General features: G+C 37.8%; 1 protein-coding gene across 9 annotated transcripts in view; it reads left to right on the top strand.

The window, feature by feature from the left end:
- LOC147222184 (band 4.1-like protein 1) overlaps positions 1 to 13,549 on the top strand; it is a 93,811-nt gene that overhangs the window by 47,665 nt on the left and 32,597 nt on the right. For all 9 annotated transcript variants that reach the window (XM_086167723.1, XM_086167714.1, XM_086167718.1 and 6 more), the window contains exons 2-4: positions 4,898 to 5,024; positions 6,160 to 6,327; positions 11,325 to 11,429. In XM_086167723.1, coding sequence (XP_086023849.1) covers positions 4,986 to 5,024; positions 6,160 to 6,327; positions 11,325 to 11,429 — 312 coding nt within the window. In that variant the 5' untranslated portion in view covers positions 4,898 to 4,985. The remainder of the gene's footprint in view (positions 1 to 4,897; positions 5,025 to 6,159; positions 6,328 to 11,324; positions 11,430 to 13,549) is intronic.

Below are 13,549 nucleotides of genomic sequence, written 5' to 3'. Positions count from 1 at the left end.
CTGGGATTGGTTCCAGCATCCCCCGTGACCCTGAGTGCAAGATAAGCGGCAGACGATAGATGGATGGATGGATGGATGTTATATAAATGCTGCAGATAGTGTAACACACCATTAAATCATTTTGTCTCTCTTTGCAGACCGCATTAGAACATGTTAAAGACTTGCACATCGAGGCTAATAAATATAGCCATTTCTAAAAAAAAAAAGGGTTAAAAATAATTTTATCAGGAAGACTTGACACAGCAAGCATGCCACCAAAGTAATTGCACGACAACGGAATCCGCAAGTAATGATGAGCTAATTGCAGAATGATAAGATATCAGAATCTACAGATGAAGAGGCATTTAACTTAGAGATGCCCCTCCATTTTCATCAGACTCGATGATTTTCTTACTCTTATTATCATTTCATTATCATTTTTTCAATTGTTGTTGCATAAAATGACCAAGTAAGTCTGATTTGCTGATAAAATATTAATTGCGTTTCCTTTCCACATCCTCTGAAGATTAGCATCTTACTTGGAAATTAAAGTACGAATAGAACGTGCTTCTTTAAAAAGGTTCATGTTTTTGTCTGTGATGTGAAACCATTCATGCTGGTTATACTTACATATCGAAAACTAATTTCATGACAAAATCATGACAACAGATCAGGTTACAAGACATTGATTCAGATATCTTGTACTTTTTTATAAACTATATTGTAAATTTATCAATACCTTTTCTTACCCTTCACATTTACTTTTCTTCACATTCATATTTAGTCTGCTGTTGGAGTTTAACATTAGCTCAATTTTAATTTTCAACTAAATAACATTTTCCTGGTTACTAACATGGTTTGCTGTGAAGGAGGGACAATTCACTTTCTGTCATATAGCAGAGATTCTAAGTAACGGTTTTGTTGCACATAAGACATAGAAAAGAGAGATTTATCTATTAGAGGAGGATTTCAAACTCCTTTGACCATAAGTAATATCTTAAGACATTCCTAAGTTGGGTCGAAGTGTGGGTTGTATCTTCTCTGAACCAGTGTGAACCAGTTATTTTATCATTCAGCCGTCAGCTGGGATTGCCCACCATCCCAAGCTGCAACATGTTGCTGCTGCAAAGAGACCTCCAGAGTCTAGAAGAGATTATATTCATGGTCCTGCAGTGCTGCTTGGGGAACTCTATACACTTCCTTTATCATTTTTATTCTGAGCTGAGCAGATCAGAATCCGTTGAGGACATGTTCATACATTCCTATCTTCCATATATTAAAGGTCACAGAGAAATGTGTTCCGGGGTCATAAAAAAACTAAAAAGTTAAAAAAACAATATATTTGCATCTGTATTACTTTTTTCACTTTCATGTTTACTCCACTTAAAAGTGACTTTATAACACTTTTAAGTGATTGAGTCACAGCAAATATTTGGTATAACATATGAAAACAAGGAGAAGAACAGAGTGAATGAGGCTGAGCTGGAGGCTTGTCATAAGTATCGTGCAATGTAATGCACTCAGTGTTATTTTTCTTAGTGTGCGTCGCACATTAATATGCACACCCCCATGCGCTCGTGACACGTGCCACTTTAGCAGTGAATTTAGAATTGTCAGAGGAACAAAAATCCCAACGCAAACGCCAGACTTTAAACAAAATTCTTGCGCCGTTTTCTTTTTCCAAGCTGTACAAACAATATTTGACACAAATAGAAGCCTCAGCCTGAACCACAGCACAGCTTCTTGCACAATTATGCAAATCTGCAGAATGTTATTGAAGAGTACAGGCCTTAAATCCCATCATGTGCTTTACAATTAAAATATGAAATCCATAAAGGATGGCCTTTTTATGCCGTTATGATGTTTGTTGGTTATTCTCATTAGCAAAATGGCACAGACCGGATTACTTGACTCTTAGTTTTCTGTAAAATATTGAGTTTAGGAATTGACCTCAAATAGTTGGTAACCTGGTCTGGTAGCAAGATGTGCTCAACTTTTTAAAACTGTTGAAAAACAGATCTCTTTCAGACCTTCTATTGTTATTCTCTTCAACAAAGTACATAGCCTGTAAATGACTATTTTAGACTATATGCCCAGATGGTTTCTAGGGAATTCTGAAAAATGATATTATTGAGCCTAGTGATTGAGATTATACACGGTAAAGAAGGATATTCCATGTACCCTCCCGACATATAGTTTCAAAAGCTATAAATTTCAACAATTTGCATTATTCAGTCTGCACATAGTGATGCAATTCAATTCTCCTCAGTACAAATTCCAAGCAGCTCTCTGGCGCTCCATTCATTTTCGTAAAGTTTACACTCAGGTTTCACTCTTGGCCAATTAATGCGTGCAGCTATCGAGGTTTAAATACACGTTGTAAGCAGTATGTGTCGGAAATCATTACACTTCTAAATTTTTTTAAACATTTACTATAAGCACAAAGGATTTGGGCATGTTGAGACCACTGTGTGACTTGAATTTATATTGAAATATAAAGGGTAACATTTGGTTGAACTGATTTTTCCAAAATGCACTCAGTTTCAGCTATTAATTGTTAGCAATGATAAGTAGCAGTTAGAAAATTATGTCGATTGGCATAAAATTGCTCCCTATTTCACCCCATTAGTCAATGAAATGGGTGTAAGTTCCTACAAGGAAGATAAACAAATAAGGATTTGATGCTCATCTGGCCACTTGTATTTCACAAATTTAAAAAAAAAAATCTCCCTTTCGCTGAATTTTGGGGCACTTCCTGCAATGCCGGCTAAGTTACCGTGCTAACAGGCTATCAGCACCCTAATGCCGGGATCGGATGTGCCCTATTCAGCTGTTATTACCTTATAGCCGGCAATTCACCAACAGTATAAATTAAACTATAAATTACAGTTACTGCCTTTTGTCTTGTGTTGGATATAATATGATGTCAGCAGGGCATGTCAATTTCCATGAGCCTGTAATTAAAATGTCCCAGCGAACTCATTTAACGTTTGGGCTGATCTCTTCTCTTGATCAAGCAAACTGTATTTCATGTGTTCAGCCTATAGCTTCAACTCGGCTCTCATTGCAATGTGAACTTCCTAATGTCTATTTATGTCTCGCAAACATCTCAGCCTGCACAGCAAAAGAGTGAACTTAAAGACCTTATGGCTCCTGCGTAGTCCCACATTCTCTCTGCCCTGGTTTGGGAGTTCTTACAGCTTGCCTTTGCCACATCATTTTGGCAGAGCTTTTTTTTTTCCTCACAGGGTGTCCAAGAACTATAGTGATTGGTCAGAAATTTCAAGACAGCATGATTGATGTGTAAGAGCAGAAGTGCTGTCATTGCTGCTTTTCCCCTGGCACAAAAGGTTGTCCAGTGATGGATAGTTTTAATCTATGTCACATATCTAATAAGACCTATATAGACTATTGACATACAAATGGCTCGTAATTCTTGGAAAGAGGTAGCTTGGGCATTGTGCACATAGGACAGCGTCTGTCACAAAAGATGGCGATACCTCCATGGCAAATTTGCAAAGGCCAAATGACTCATATAGATAAGGCAGAGTTGCAGGAGGAAATCCATCCAAGCTCTGTGCACGTCTTTGCAGCTTGATCCTCCAGGTAAACACTGCCACATTGACCGTGGCCTCACTGTGTTGTTGTTTCTGCCATATTCCACAAATGCTGTGGTGTGTGGGTGGGGCCTGTGCTGACTTCCCCGGAGTTCTGCGGTAGACTTTCTCAAGAAGTATGAATGTCACAGGGACTGGGAGTGAAAACAAAGTTCTCACCTCTGAAGGAGTATGTAGAGGCTTTGACTGTGTGTTATGGCAATGTCAAAGTCATAATGTCAGAGTAGGCTTCAAAAGCTCATGCATACAATTTAGATGAAGACATTTCTTCCTCATCATCATCATACCTCGCTTCAAAATATACTTAAATGGACAAGCACTAAGAGTGCTAAAACCTTTAATGACCAACAACAGAACTCATGCAATTGAACTGCGCAGTAAAGAAAAATTTAGCATCAACTTGTGAAGACAGGTGTCATCTTCAGCAAGCAGTCACTTGTGAAAATTGGAATGCATTTTTCCTCTAAGCTTTATTGTAGAATCATTGAAATCGGGCAGAGAGAGCTGTCAGGGACACTTTGACAAAGCTGATACTGAGGCAAGATAGTATCCAGACACTTTAAAACAAAGATAGGGGATAGATGATAGCGAGTAGGGTAACACCTGCAATTTTGCATCAAGAGGTAACTCCACCCCCTTTGTCTGATATCTAGAAAGCCAGCAGGAAAAAGATGGGGGGGGGGGGGGGGGGGGGGGGAGGCTCCTGACTAAAATGAAAAAAACTAATTAATCTAAAATTTTCACCTGTCCTGTGCCAATGATGAAGTAGACATGATAAAGTACTACTTCCTGTGTTTATTGTGCTTAATACAATTAATTAAACAGAAGGTGGAACGTCATTATGTGAACTGGATGCACCAGAAGCATCGCAGGCATGCAGATCATCTCATTGACAGTCAACAGCTGTGGGCTCAGGGTATTAATCTAACATAGTACCCACATGTGCCAGAAGCAGTTCTTTTAGCTCTATTCATTAATTTGACTTAAAGGAACATTTTTTGTCATCAACTGTCATCTCAGTGTCAGAACTTGCAGAACTTGCTTAAGAAGATGATCTATATCTGGCTCAGGATGGGATTTTATAATTAAAATTAAACTGAAGCAACTGCCTCCAGAATGTGTGATGAAGATGTAATGGTGGTTTTAGCATTATTATTGTTCTGTAGTGAATTTGTCAGTATTGTTTTGATACGCTTTTAGAGTTTTAGAGAAGCACTCATTAACATTTTTATCTATGCATTTGAAGTGAGGGATTTATTCTGATGAGGCAATTTTTAAAAACGTCTGCTGTTTCTTCTCAGGCTGGTGCTGCTTTGCTGGAGTGACGGAATCAAGCCTTTGAAACTGGAGGTGAAGAGAACAAGATAGGAGACCTCCGGACGGCAAGATATGCAGGACTCTGCCTCTGACAGCAAGATGGCCAAACAGGTGATTATAGCATCTACATGAATATGTGACTGTTAATCTTTTGGAATATTAAGCAAAAAATCCTTACATTTCCAGCAGAATAAGCCTTTTCATGATAAAATAAATAAAATGGTTTTACATCCCATCATCAATATTATGTGTGGATGTAGGTATGAGAAACCATGTCTAGAATCTTTATTTTAAGAGGTTACCTGATTAAGCGTGCCAAGAAACCAGACTACATGATGTCATTGTCACTTATCCACAAAGCGCATTGACCAATATGCATTGTTTCATCTCTGGAAACCTAACTATACAATACTTAATAAACTTCTTTTTCCACCAAGGAAAAGGCATCACTTTTTATAATTGCCCTCATCCAAATGGAGGTTTGTGGTTTACAAAGGTGGTTAATGAAGAACCTGTGACACATATTGTGTGAAGTTGCCTTCTGACTGAAAAATAACAGTTCACTATTAAAGAAAAAAGAGCTGACATTGATTGTATGATAGTTATTATGAAAAGGTAAACAAGTGAGTTTCTTTTTGCAACTAAGGATCCGTCATGCACTTCACAGTAATGGCTACATGTGAGCAACAGTACTCTGTAAAAAGAAACTAGTGTAGCCAATTGTGTTGACTTTTGCCTTTTTATCAGAAAAGATATTCATCAGATTTTTCTAACATTACATATCACAATATCAGCTATGAGGGTGGCACAGTCTTCAATGCTTTTCACCTTGCAACAAAAACGTTCCTGGTTTGAATCCGTCACGGGGGCCACAATGTGTAGAGTTCGTATGCTATTACCGTTTCTGTGTGGGATTTCCCCAGGTTCTCCTGTTTCCTCCCACAGCCAAAAACATGTAGGGTAAAGACATGTGAGACATGTGAATGAGAGAGTGGATAGTTGTTTGTCTTAATATGACCTTTTAAATTAATTATTTTTTGTTTTTTCAGATAAGCTCATTATATGTAAATTATGATTCTTCATAATCTTAATTTCCTGATGATCTGTCAAGTACATTCATGTCAGATTATTTCTTAAGATTTTCTGAAATATGTGTATTTGACTATATGAAATTCAAATAAAGTGCCTGTTAATGCAGATGTCATTGTGGCCAGGAGAATAATATTAAGTTTGTGTCTGTTCTCAGGAACAAAGTTCCAAGTTGCTGGATGAACACAGAGAAAATGATGACATGTCCGAAAAAACGTCCCCGAACAAGAATCTCAAATCACCCCAAAAAGGCTCCAAGCGACTGAAAACTACAGCCTTCAAGGTGTCTCTGCTTGACTCCTCTGATTTCAAAGGAGAAATTGAGGTATGTGAGGTGGAAAACAATGTGTGGTGAAACATTTTCAAGACTTAGCCTGAACCTCTGAAAACCAAGATTCTGTTATTTGTGTGTGTGTGTGTGTGTGTGTGTGTGCGTGTGTATTTCATAATGCCGTGTAAGGCGGATAAAGCAAGGAAAAGGAATGGAGGGGGAGGCTTGCTGAGAGCACAGTGGGGGGCCAAGTCAAAAATAGTGGCGTATGAAAGGCTTCATATTCTCTATAACATATCTGCCATTATTCTGACTCCCTGAGAGGAGCTTCCCTCTTGCTGTGAGGAAAGAATTAGACGGATGTTTTGTATTTTACATCTGAGGTTTCACAAAGTTTTATTTGAAAGCCACCATAGGGGTTTGGGATGACAGAAATAAAATAAAATGAAAGTCTAATTAATATATAATATTCACAATAATGGGGTTACTTAAACGCAGCCATGAAACCCAAAAGATCAATAAACAACCAATTTTAAAATCATATTAGCTTTGCAATGGTATCATGTAAAGTTAATCAACAAAATATTATGTCAAAAAATTACTTCGAAGAAATATGATATCAACCAAACAGGTGAATAAAAAGCAAAAAAAAAAAAAGAAACGGAAATAAAAAAAATTAGTTATAATCCAGTTCATCCACACATGGAAACAAATGACACTAATAACATTTTGTGTTTTGTTTTCAAGATGCTTTGATTTAAAAGCCTTTTTTAAGTGTTATTATTGCATGTTTGATAATTGCTTGCACTCGATTTTGTTTATCACCTCATAAGTTATCTGGAAAACATAAAAACACTAGACTTAAGTTACCTACTAAAGGTTGCATGAATTACTGAATTTCTGTTAAAATCTGTTAACAATTTTCTGTTAAAATCATTTAATTTAGAATGCCAGTTCTCCTGTGTTTACTTTACAATGGAAAATTATTTTATTCTATAATGTACTTTGTAGCAATTTTCTGTCTCAAGATCAAGAATAGAGCTTTCTTTTTTTTTGAGTCGGAATTTCTCTCCTCTCTCTTCTGCACCCTGGACAAATAAAGGTGCACTTCACATAATGATTCAGAAATATCCCCTGATCTTTTCCACTCCACAATATCGATTTTTATTAGGCTTATGAAAAGTTTTGTGCATCCAGTGCTCCTCTTCCACATACATCCTCCCATCCTGTGGTGACACACGGTGCCGCCACACAAGGAACAACAAAGATACATCTTATCTAACATTTGGATGAAATCTACTTTTGGTAGAGCATTGGACCTGCAGGAAGGAAGAGAGGGAGTAAGGAAGGGAGGCTACAAAAATAAATGAATAAATAAATACACAAAAAGCAAACAAACAAACAAACTATGTGAAGGTGTGCCTTTGACACAGTGTAATTCAGTGTAACGTCACAACTGCTTTTCAGCTGTTGCATTTAACTGTATGGCAGGGAGATATGGAAGAGGACAGTAATACCATGACATTAGAAACCTGGTCTATATTTTTTTAATTTGATTTCATGTATCAATTTATTTTGTGTAAAATTTTATTCAGTTAATATTCAATGAAACTCCTTTCATTTTCAGGCTCTTTCTTGACGTTGAATTGATCATTTGCAAGTCTCAGGTTATTTCTTAATGATTTCCTTGATAATTTCTTTTTGAATTCCTTGTTATAAACTTCTAAGTTTTCATTTAATTCCTTTATTTCAGGCTCTTGCAAGTTTTTGCAAATTCTTGCATACCTTTAGGTGATTTATTTATTCATGAGTACATTTTAGATAATTTTTAGGTGAGTTATTATTTGAGGTGACTTTTGGTTGTTGGATTATTCTTTTTTTTTCCAATTGTGCGCATTCAACACATTACTTATTGAATTTAACATCTATATAGAGAAGTGTCGGCTGACATTACTTTACAGTTTGAATGATCAATGAAAACAGTTGTTTCATAATAATCTATAATTCAAAACACAGATGATATTTCTGCAGTCTTAAAAGGCACCACCCCCTTAATCTTCACACTGTTTGGGTGGTTGTGGCCCCATTGGTTGTGACACCCTTCCAATTGAAAAATTGGTGGCTGGGCCCCCGGCTCCTGTCTTCATGCTGAAGTGTCCTTGGCCAAAACACCAAAGCCCCATTTGCTGGTTTGATAAACATCTTGCATAGCATCAGTGTATGAATGTGAGATCCAGTGTAAAGTGCTTTGAAACAGCAAGTTGTTGACAGCGCTATATACATTTACCATTTGCATCCTTTGAGAGGGAGAATTCCTCTGCTGCGTGACACCTTCTGATGACAGCAGTTCAGATGATTAACAGTTTCTAATGTGAAATGCACGGGAGTTAACAAATAAGGGCTGAGCTGTTTTATTACAATACTAAATAAAACAATGTCATTTACGACACGCAGCTGTCCATTGGGACCTGTTCAGGATTCATATTAATACAAGATGATGTAACAGGCTGAAAAAAATCTGAGAAATAGGTAAGGGAAGAGCCAGTTGAAATACAAAAATACATTTCTGGAATAGCATAAAGTTGTTAGGGACCTTCAGAATCTAGTTCTATTCTTCATGTTTCCTGGGGCTCCACAAGACACAGCCACTACAGCGTTACTCTACAGAACATCAATGGTAAAACCAAAGGCGCCTGGAAGCAAACACAACATGGGAAACAAAAGTGTCCTATCATTAACGAGACCAGACGAGTTATGCCTGGTCAAAGGGGTTCTCTTATCGGGATCTAAACGGGTGATCTGAGTTAGCTACCTACAGGACAGGTTTGGGTAATTGATCACCGATTCCTCATTAGCTTGAGACCAGGAACTGGACTTCAGCTGATGAGTGGGGTTGACCAGCCCATTCGGAGCCTTGCGATGCCATGATAAAAGTAGTTAAGAATTCTTTTAATATTTTTTTGGTTATGTTTTTGTTTTGAATTTGTCATTATATTAATTTCAAACATTGCATTTTTATTGGTTGATTACTGAGATAACACTTACAGTGTGGGGTTAGCATGTTCTCCTGTGCCTGGGTTCTCAGGCTTCCTGCCACAGTCCAAAAACATTCACTAGATTGATTAAAAATTCCAAAAATGGGCCAGATGTATGAATGAGAAAATGAATGTATGCCTCTGTGGCCCTGTGATTGACCAGCAACTGGTCCAATCACAGATGACAGATGAGGCTCCAGCCCCAGTGTGACTCTTGAGTTCAGAATCAGTAGTACAGACAATGAATGAAAGCAAGCTCAATTAATAGTCAAAAATAAAAGGAATGAGGGTAAAGAACAAGATAGTTTTGCAAAAAAATAAAGACGTTACCCTGAAAAAAAATTAAATTAAACAAATGTTAAAACATAAAATGTTTAAATTATTAAGATTTAAAGAAAAATAGCTATGTAAAATTGGACATTTTCTTAATTAATAACCAAAAACAGATGATAAAAAAAAAATATGAACAGCATTGCACTCTTGTAGACCTAAAAAAAAAAAGCATACGACAGGGTGCCAAGAGGAACCTTAGTATTGTATGAGGAAGTCTGGAGTGGCAGAGAAGTATGTAGACCGGTGCAGAACATGTATGCTAGCCATGAGACAGTCGTGTGGTCTAACAGAGAATGTGTCCTTGGAGGTTCTCAGTCATCCAGGTAAATGGTGATCTCTTGTTGAAATCTTCTTGTTGTGGCAACTGGACTTGAATTTCTTTACTTGAAGATGTTTCACCCCTCATCTGAGAGGCTTCTTCAGTTTTACTGACTTGAAGTTATCAGATGAGGTACGACAGAAGTCTCCATGGACCACATTGTGATCTGTAGTAAGCACAGGGAACAGGTTGAGGAATATCTAGAGAGGTGGAGGTATGCTCAGGAAAGAAGAGAAATGAAGGTAAATCACAGCAAGAGAGACTACATATGTGTGAATGAGACAAACGTGGGTGGAACAGTGAAGCTACAGGGAGTAGAGATCAAGATGTTCGAGGATTTCAAGGACTTAGGGACAACAGTCCAAAGCAATGGTGAGTGTGGAAAAGAGGTAAAATAATGGGTTCAAGCAGGTTGGAATGGGTGGAGAAAAGTGTAAGGGGTACTATGCAATAGAAGACTATCAGCCAGAATGAAAGGAGAGGTGGACAAGACAGTGTTGAGATGAGCGATGCTGTAAGGTTTAGAAACAGTGACAATGACGAAAAGACTGGAGGCAGAGCTGGAGGATGTTGAGGGGAAGATATTGAGGTTCTCTTTGGGAGTGATGAGGATGGATAGAATCAGGAATGAGTCCATCAGAGGGAGACCACATGTTAGATGTTATGAAGAGATCAGAGAAGCCAGACTTAGATGGTTTTGTCATGGTGCCCTACGTGGCAGATGTGTTTGCTGGTCAGTTGCATGCCGGCCAAATGCACTGAGGACAGCAAAGTAAGAATTTCATAATACGGGGGACCACGTTTCCACACTATACATACAGTATGACAAACACTTTGAACCTTGAATGTACACAGGAGGGATAGTGCATACATTGGAAGATGGATCCTGGAATTGGAGCTGCCAGACAGGAAGTCTAGAGGAAGACCAAAGAGAAGATTTATGGATGTAGTGAGAGAGGATATGAAGTTAGTTGTGTGAGAGAGGAGGATACAGAGAATAGGGTTAGATGGAGAAGATAGATTCGCTGTGGCGACCCCTGAAAAGAAAAGTCAAAAGGAAAAGAAGGAGAGAGATTGATCAACGATTAGAAATAGCCCTTATTTGCTATAAAAAAGAGGTATATACATCACACCATATTTAGACATATATTAAGAGCCTGTTTAATGTCTTTGTGTCAGACATTAGTTTGCCTTAATCATTTAGGAAATTGATATCTCAAATTTCTTGCATCCTTGTTTTGTATCCTTATTTTGTATCCTTTATTCTTCCTAGAAAATCAGAGATTTACTTCTTCAGTGCTTAAATAAAGACTCGTTTTGATGTTTTGCCTCCAGTCAAAAGTGCCATCTGTTTTTCCATGCAGAAACACTCCAAAGGACAGACGCTGATGGACATGGTGTGTGAGCACCTGAACCTGCTGGAGAAGGACTACTTTGGTTTGACCTTTGCCGATACAGACACACAAAAGGTCAGTGAGTCGTCTACCTCGGTATCTTGGTGGGATATTTGAGTGCATATTCACAGCTCACAAAGCAATCAGTATTCCTTACTCTGGGTTGCCTCGCTCAGTGTTCACCTACCCATCATTCAGAGATGAATAGAAAATGGAAATGTACATGCTCTTTGTAGGGTTGAACAACAGGGGAACGGAAAAGCCTGTGTGGAAAGGAAAGATGATATAAAACGATCCATCTCCCATTTGCATATCATAAATTTATTTGAACAAATATTTTTCAGAAACTGGTTATATGTAGAAACTGGTTATATGATTCCCATCTCACAGAAATTACCAAAATACTATATTTTAAAGACTTCTGGATAATTTCAGATCATGTACCAATATTTTTAGGTTAGTATTTTTACGTACACTTAAGGGATTTAAGATAAAAAGGAGGGAAACTAAGTTGTAGTTCAGTATTCAGAGCATTAGTATTTGTTGTTTCATTGAAGTTCTTTGGGGGAAACAACATATAAGTGAATGAAAAGAAGTCCAAAGCTCCTTTTTTTGAAGACTGGATGCCTTCATCTAAAGTCAAGCTTATTCATTTCAAATAGCAAAGAAACAAGCACAGGCTTCAATGCCACCTATTTCTGTTGACATTTCTAGAGACATATTTGAAGCATTCAAAAGCATTCAAAATTCTGTGTGAGACTCAACTAAGTCAATAATTCGAAATATATTGAAGCTCCGTTCCCAGATAAACATTTAGCTGACAGATATCCACAGCACTTTATTTTTTCCTTTTTGCATATTCAAGTAAAGAAAGGATAGGTTATGCAGCAAAAATGGGAGTCATTATACAGCTAACAATTTTCATCATTTATCATCAGCTTGCCTGATGGGCAAACTGACTTGGGTATTACATCTGCCAAGCAGAATGTCAACGTTCTGTCTTTGGCTGTCATATTAACAGGTAGCAGACTGCATCAGACACATCATTTGGGAGCTACAGTGCCGCTTCATCTAGACCAGGGGTGTCAAACTTAAGGCCCGTGGGCCGGATTAAGACCGTGAACAGGTTTAATCCCGCTCGCAAAGCTAAAAAATATCAGGTTTGAGGAGTGAATTGAATAATAGGTACGTAACAGTAGTTCACGTCATGATTTTACCCACCTTAGAATAGATTTTCCCCCGCGTTGCCCCTGAGCTAAAATGAGTTTGACACCCCTGATCTAGACAGTTGGATTCACTAAGGCTGGGTAGAAATGCAAACAATTGGCTGATTCTCATGTTGGCAAAATTTCCACTACAGATTATTGGACAAATCTGATCCAATAGGATTTTCAATTCTCATATTGCTGTGATTCACTCATCCAAGTTACCCAGAATCCATAACTCATTGCAAAGTTCTGCTGGATCATGAATGCACCATCACGTGCCATTTTTCCACTGTCGCACCTCATGTGACAGTGGAAATAACTTTAATGAAGGTTCATGGCTAGGATATTTTTAGCCATTGAGGATTTTTGACTGGAATTAAATGACTGCGACAGTACTGAGATAGGAAGAGCCACATCGGCAATAAGAGACTACTTTTAACAATAAGTCTGTTGAAAAGTTCAAGTTTCAAGATCCAGTTTTTGATAGTGCTATGTGTCCACCAGCTCCAAAGGCTCCTCCGTAGCAAATACACGGGCTTCGTAGATGATTATATTTCCTGGGGGACATTTGTCTTTCACACTGAGCAGATCAGCACTTAAAACTGATGCCCATTTTGCTGAATGGTAAACAGATAATAGTTGAATATTTTATATGTGCTCGTATTTAGCAATAATTTTCATCCAAAATCACTATTCAGTTTCTTTATCTGACACTGAAGTTGTATTTGGATAGTTAACATTTGGAGCAGGTCTTGTAATATGTATCATTAGAATTAACTGAAACAGAACTCACTTTTGTAACATAATTAATGTTATTCTCGAGTTCTGTAATCATTGTTCTAAAACAAATTTGAGGTGCATTATTACCACCTTCTGGTGGGAGTAAGACATCGCCACTTAGTGCTGTTAATTCAATGGGAATTTAAATTTTTTTCCATCCATTATCTACTGCTTATCCTGGATCCTGGAGTCTATCCCAGCTGCCAT

Source organism: Fistularia commersonii, chromosome 21, assembly GCF_037954325.1.
Source record: "Fistularia commersonii isolate RoL2024-O1a breed Wild chromosome 21, RoL_Fcom_v1.0, whole genome shotgun sequence".
NCBI lineage: Eukaryota > Metazoa > Chordata > Actinopteri > Syngnathiformes > Fistulariidae > Fistularia > Fistularia commersonii.
Note: the sequence above shows the minus strand (reverse complement) of the source record. Positions and strands in the feature narration are given on the sequence as shown.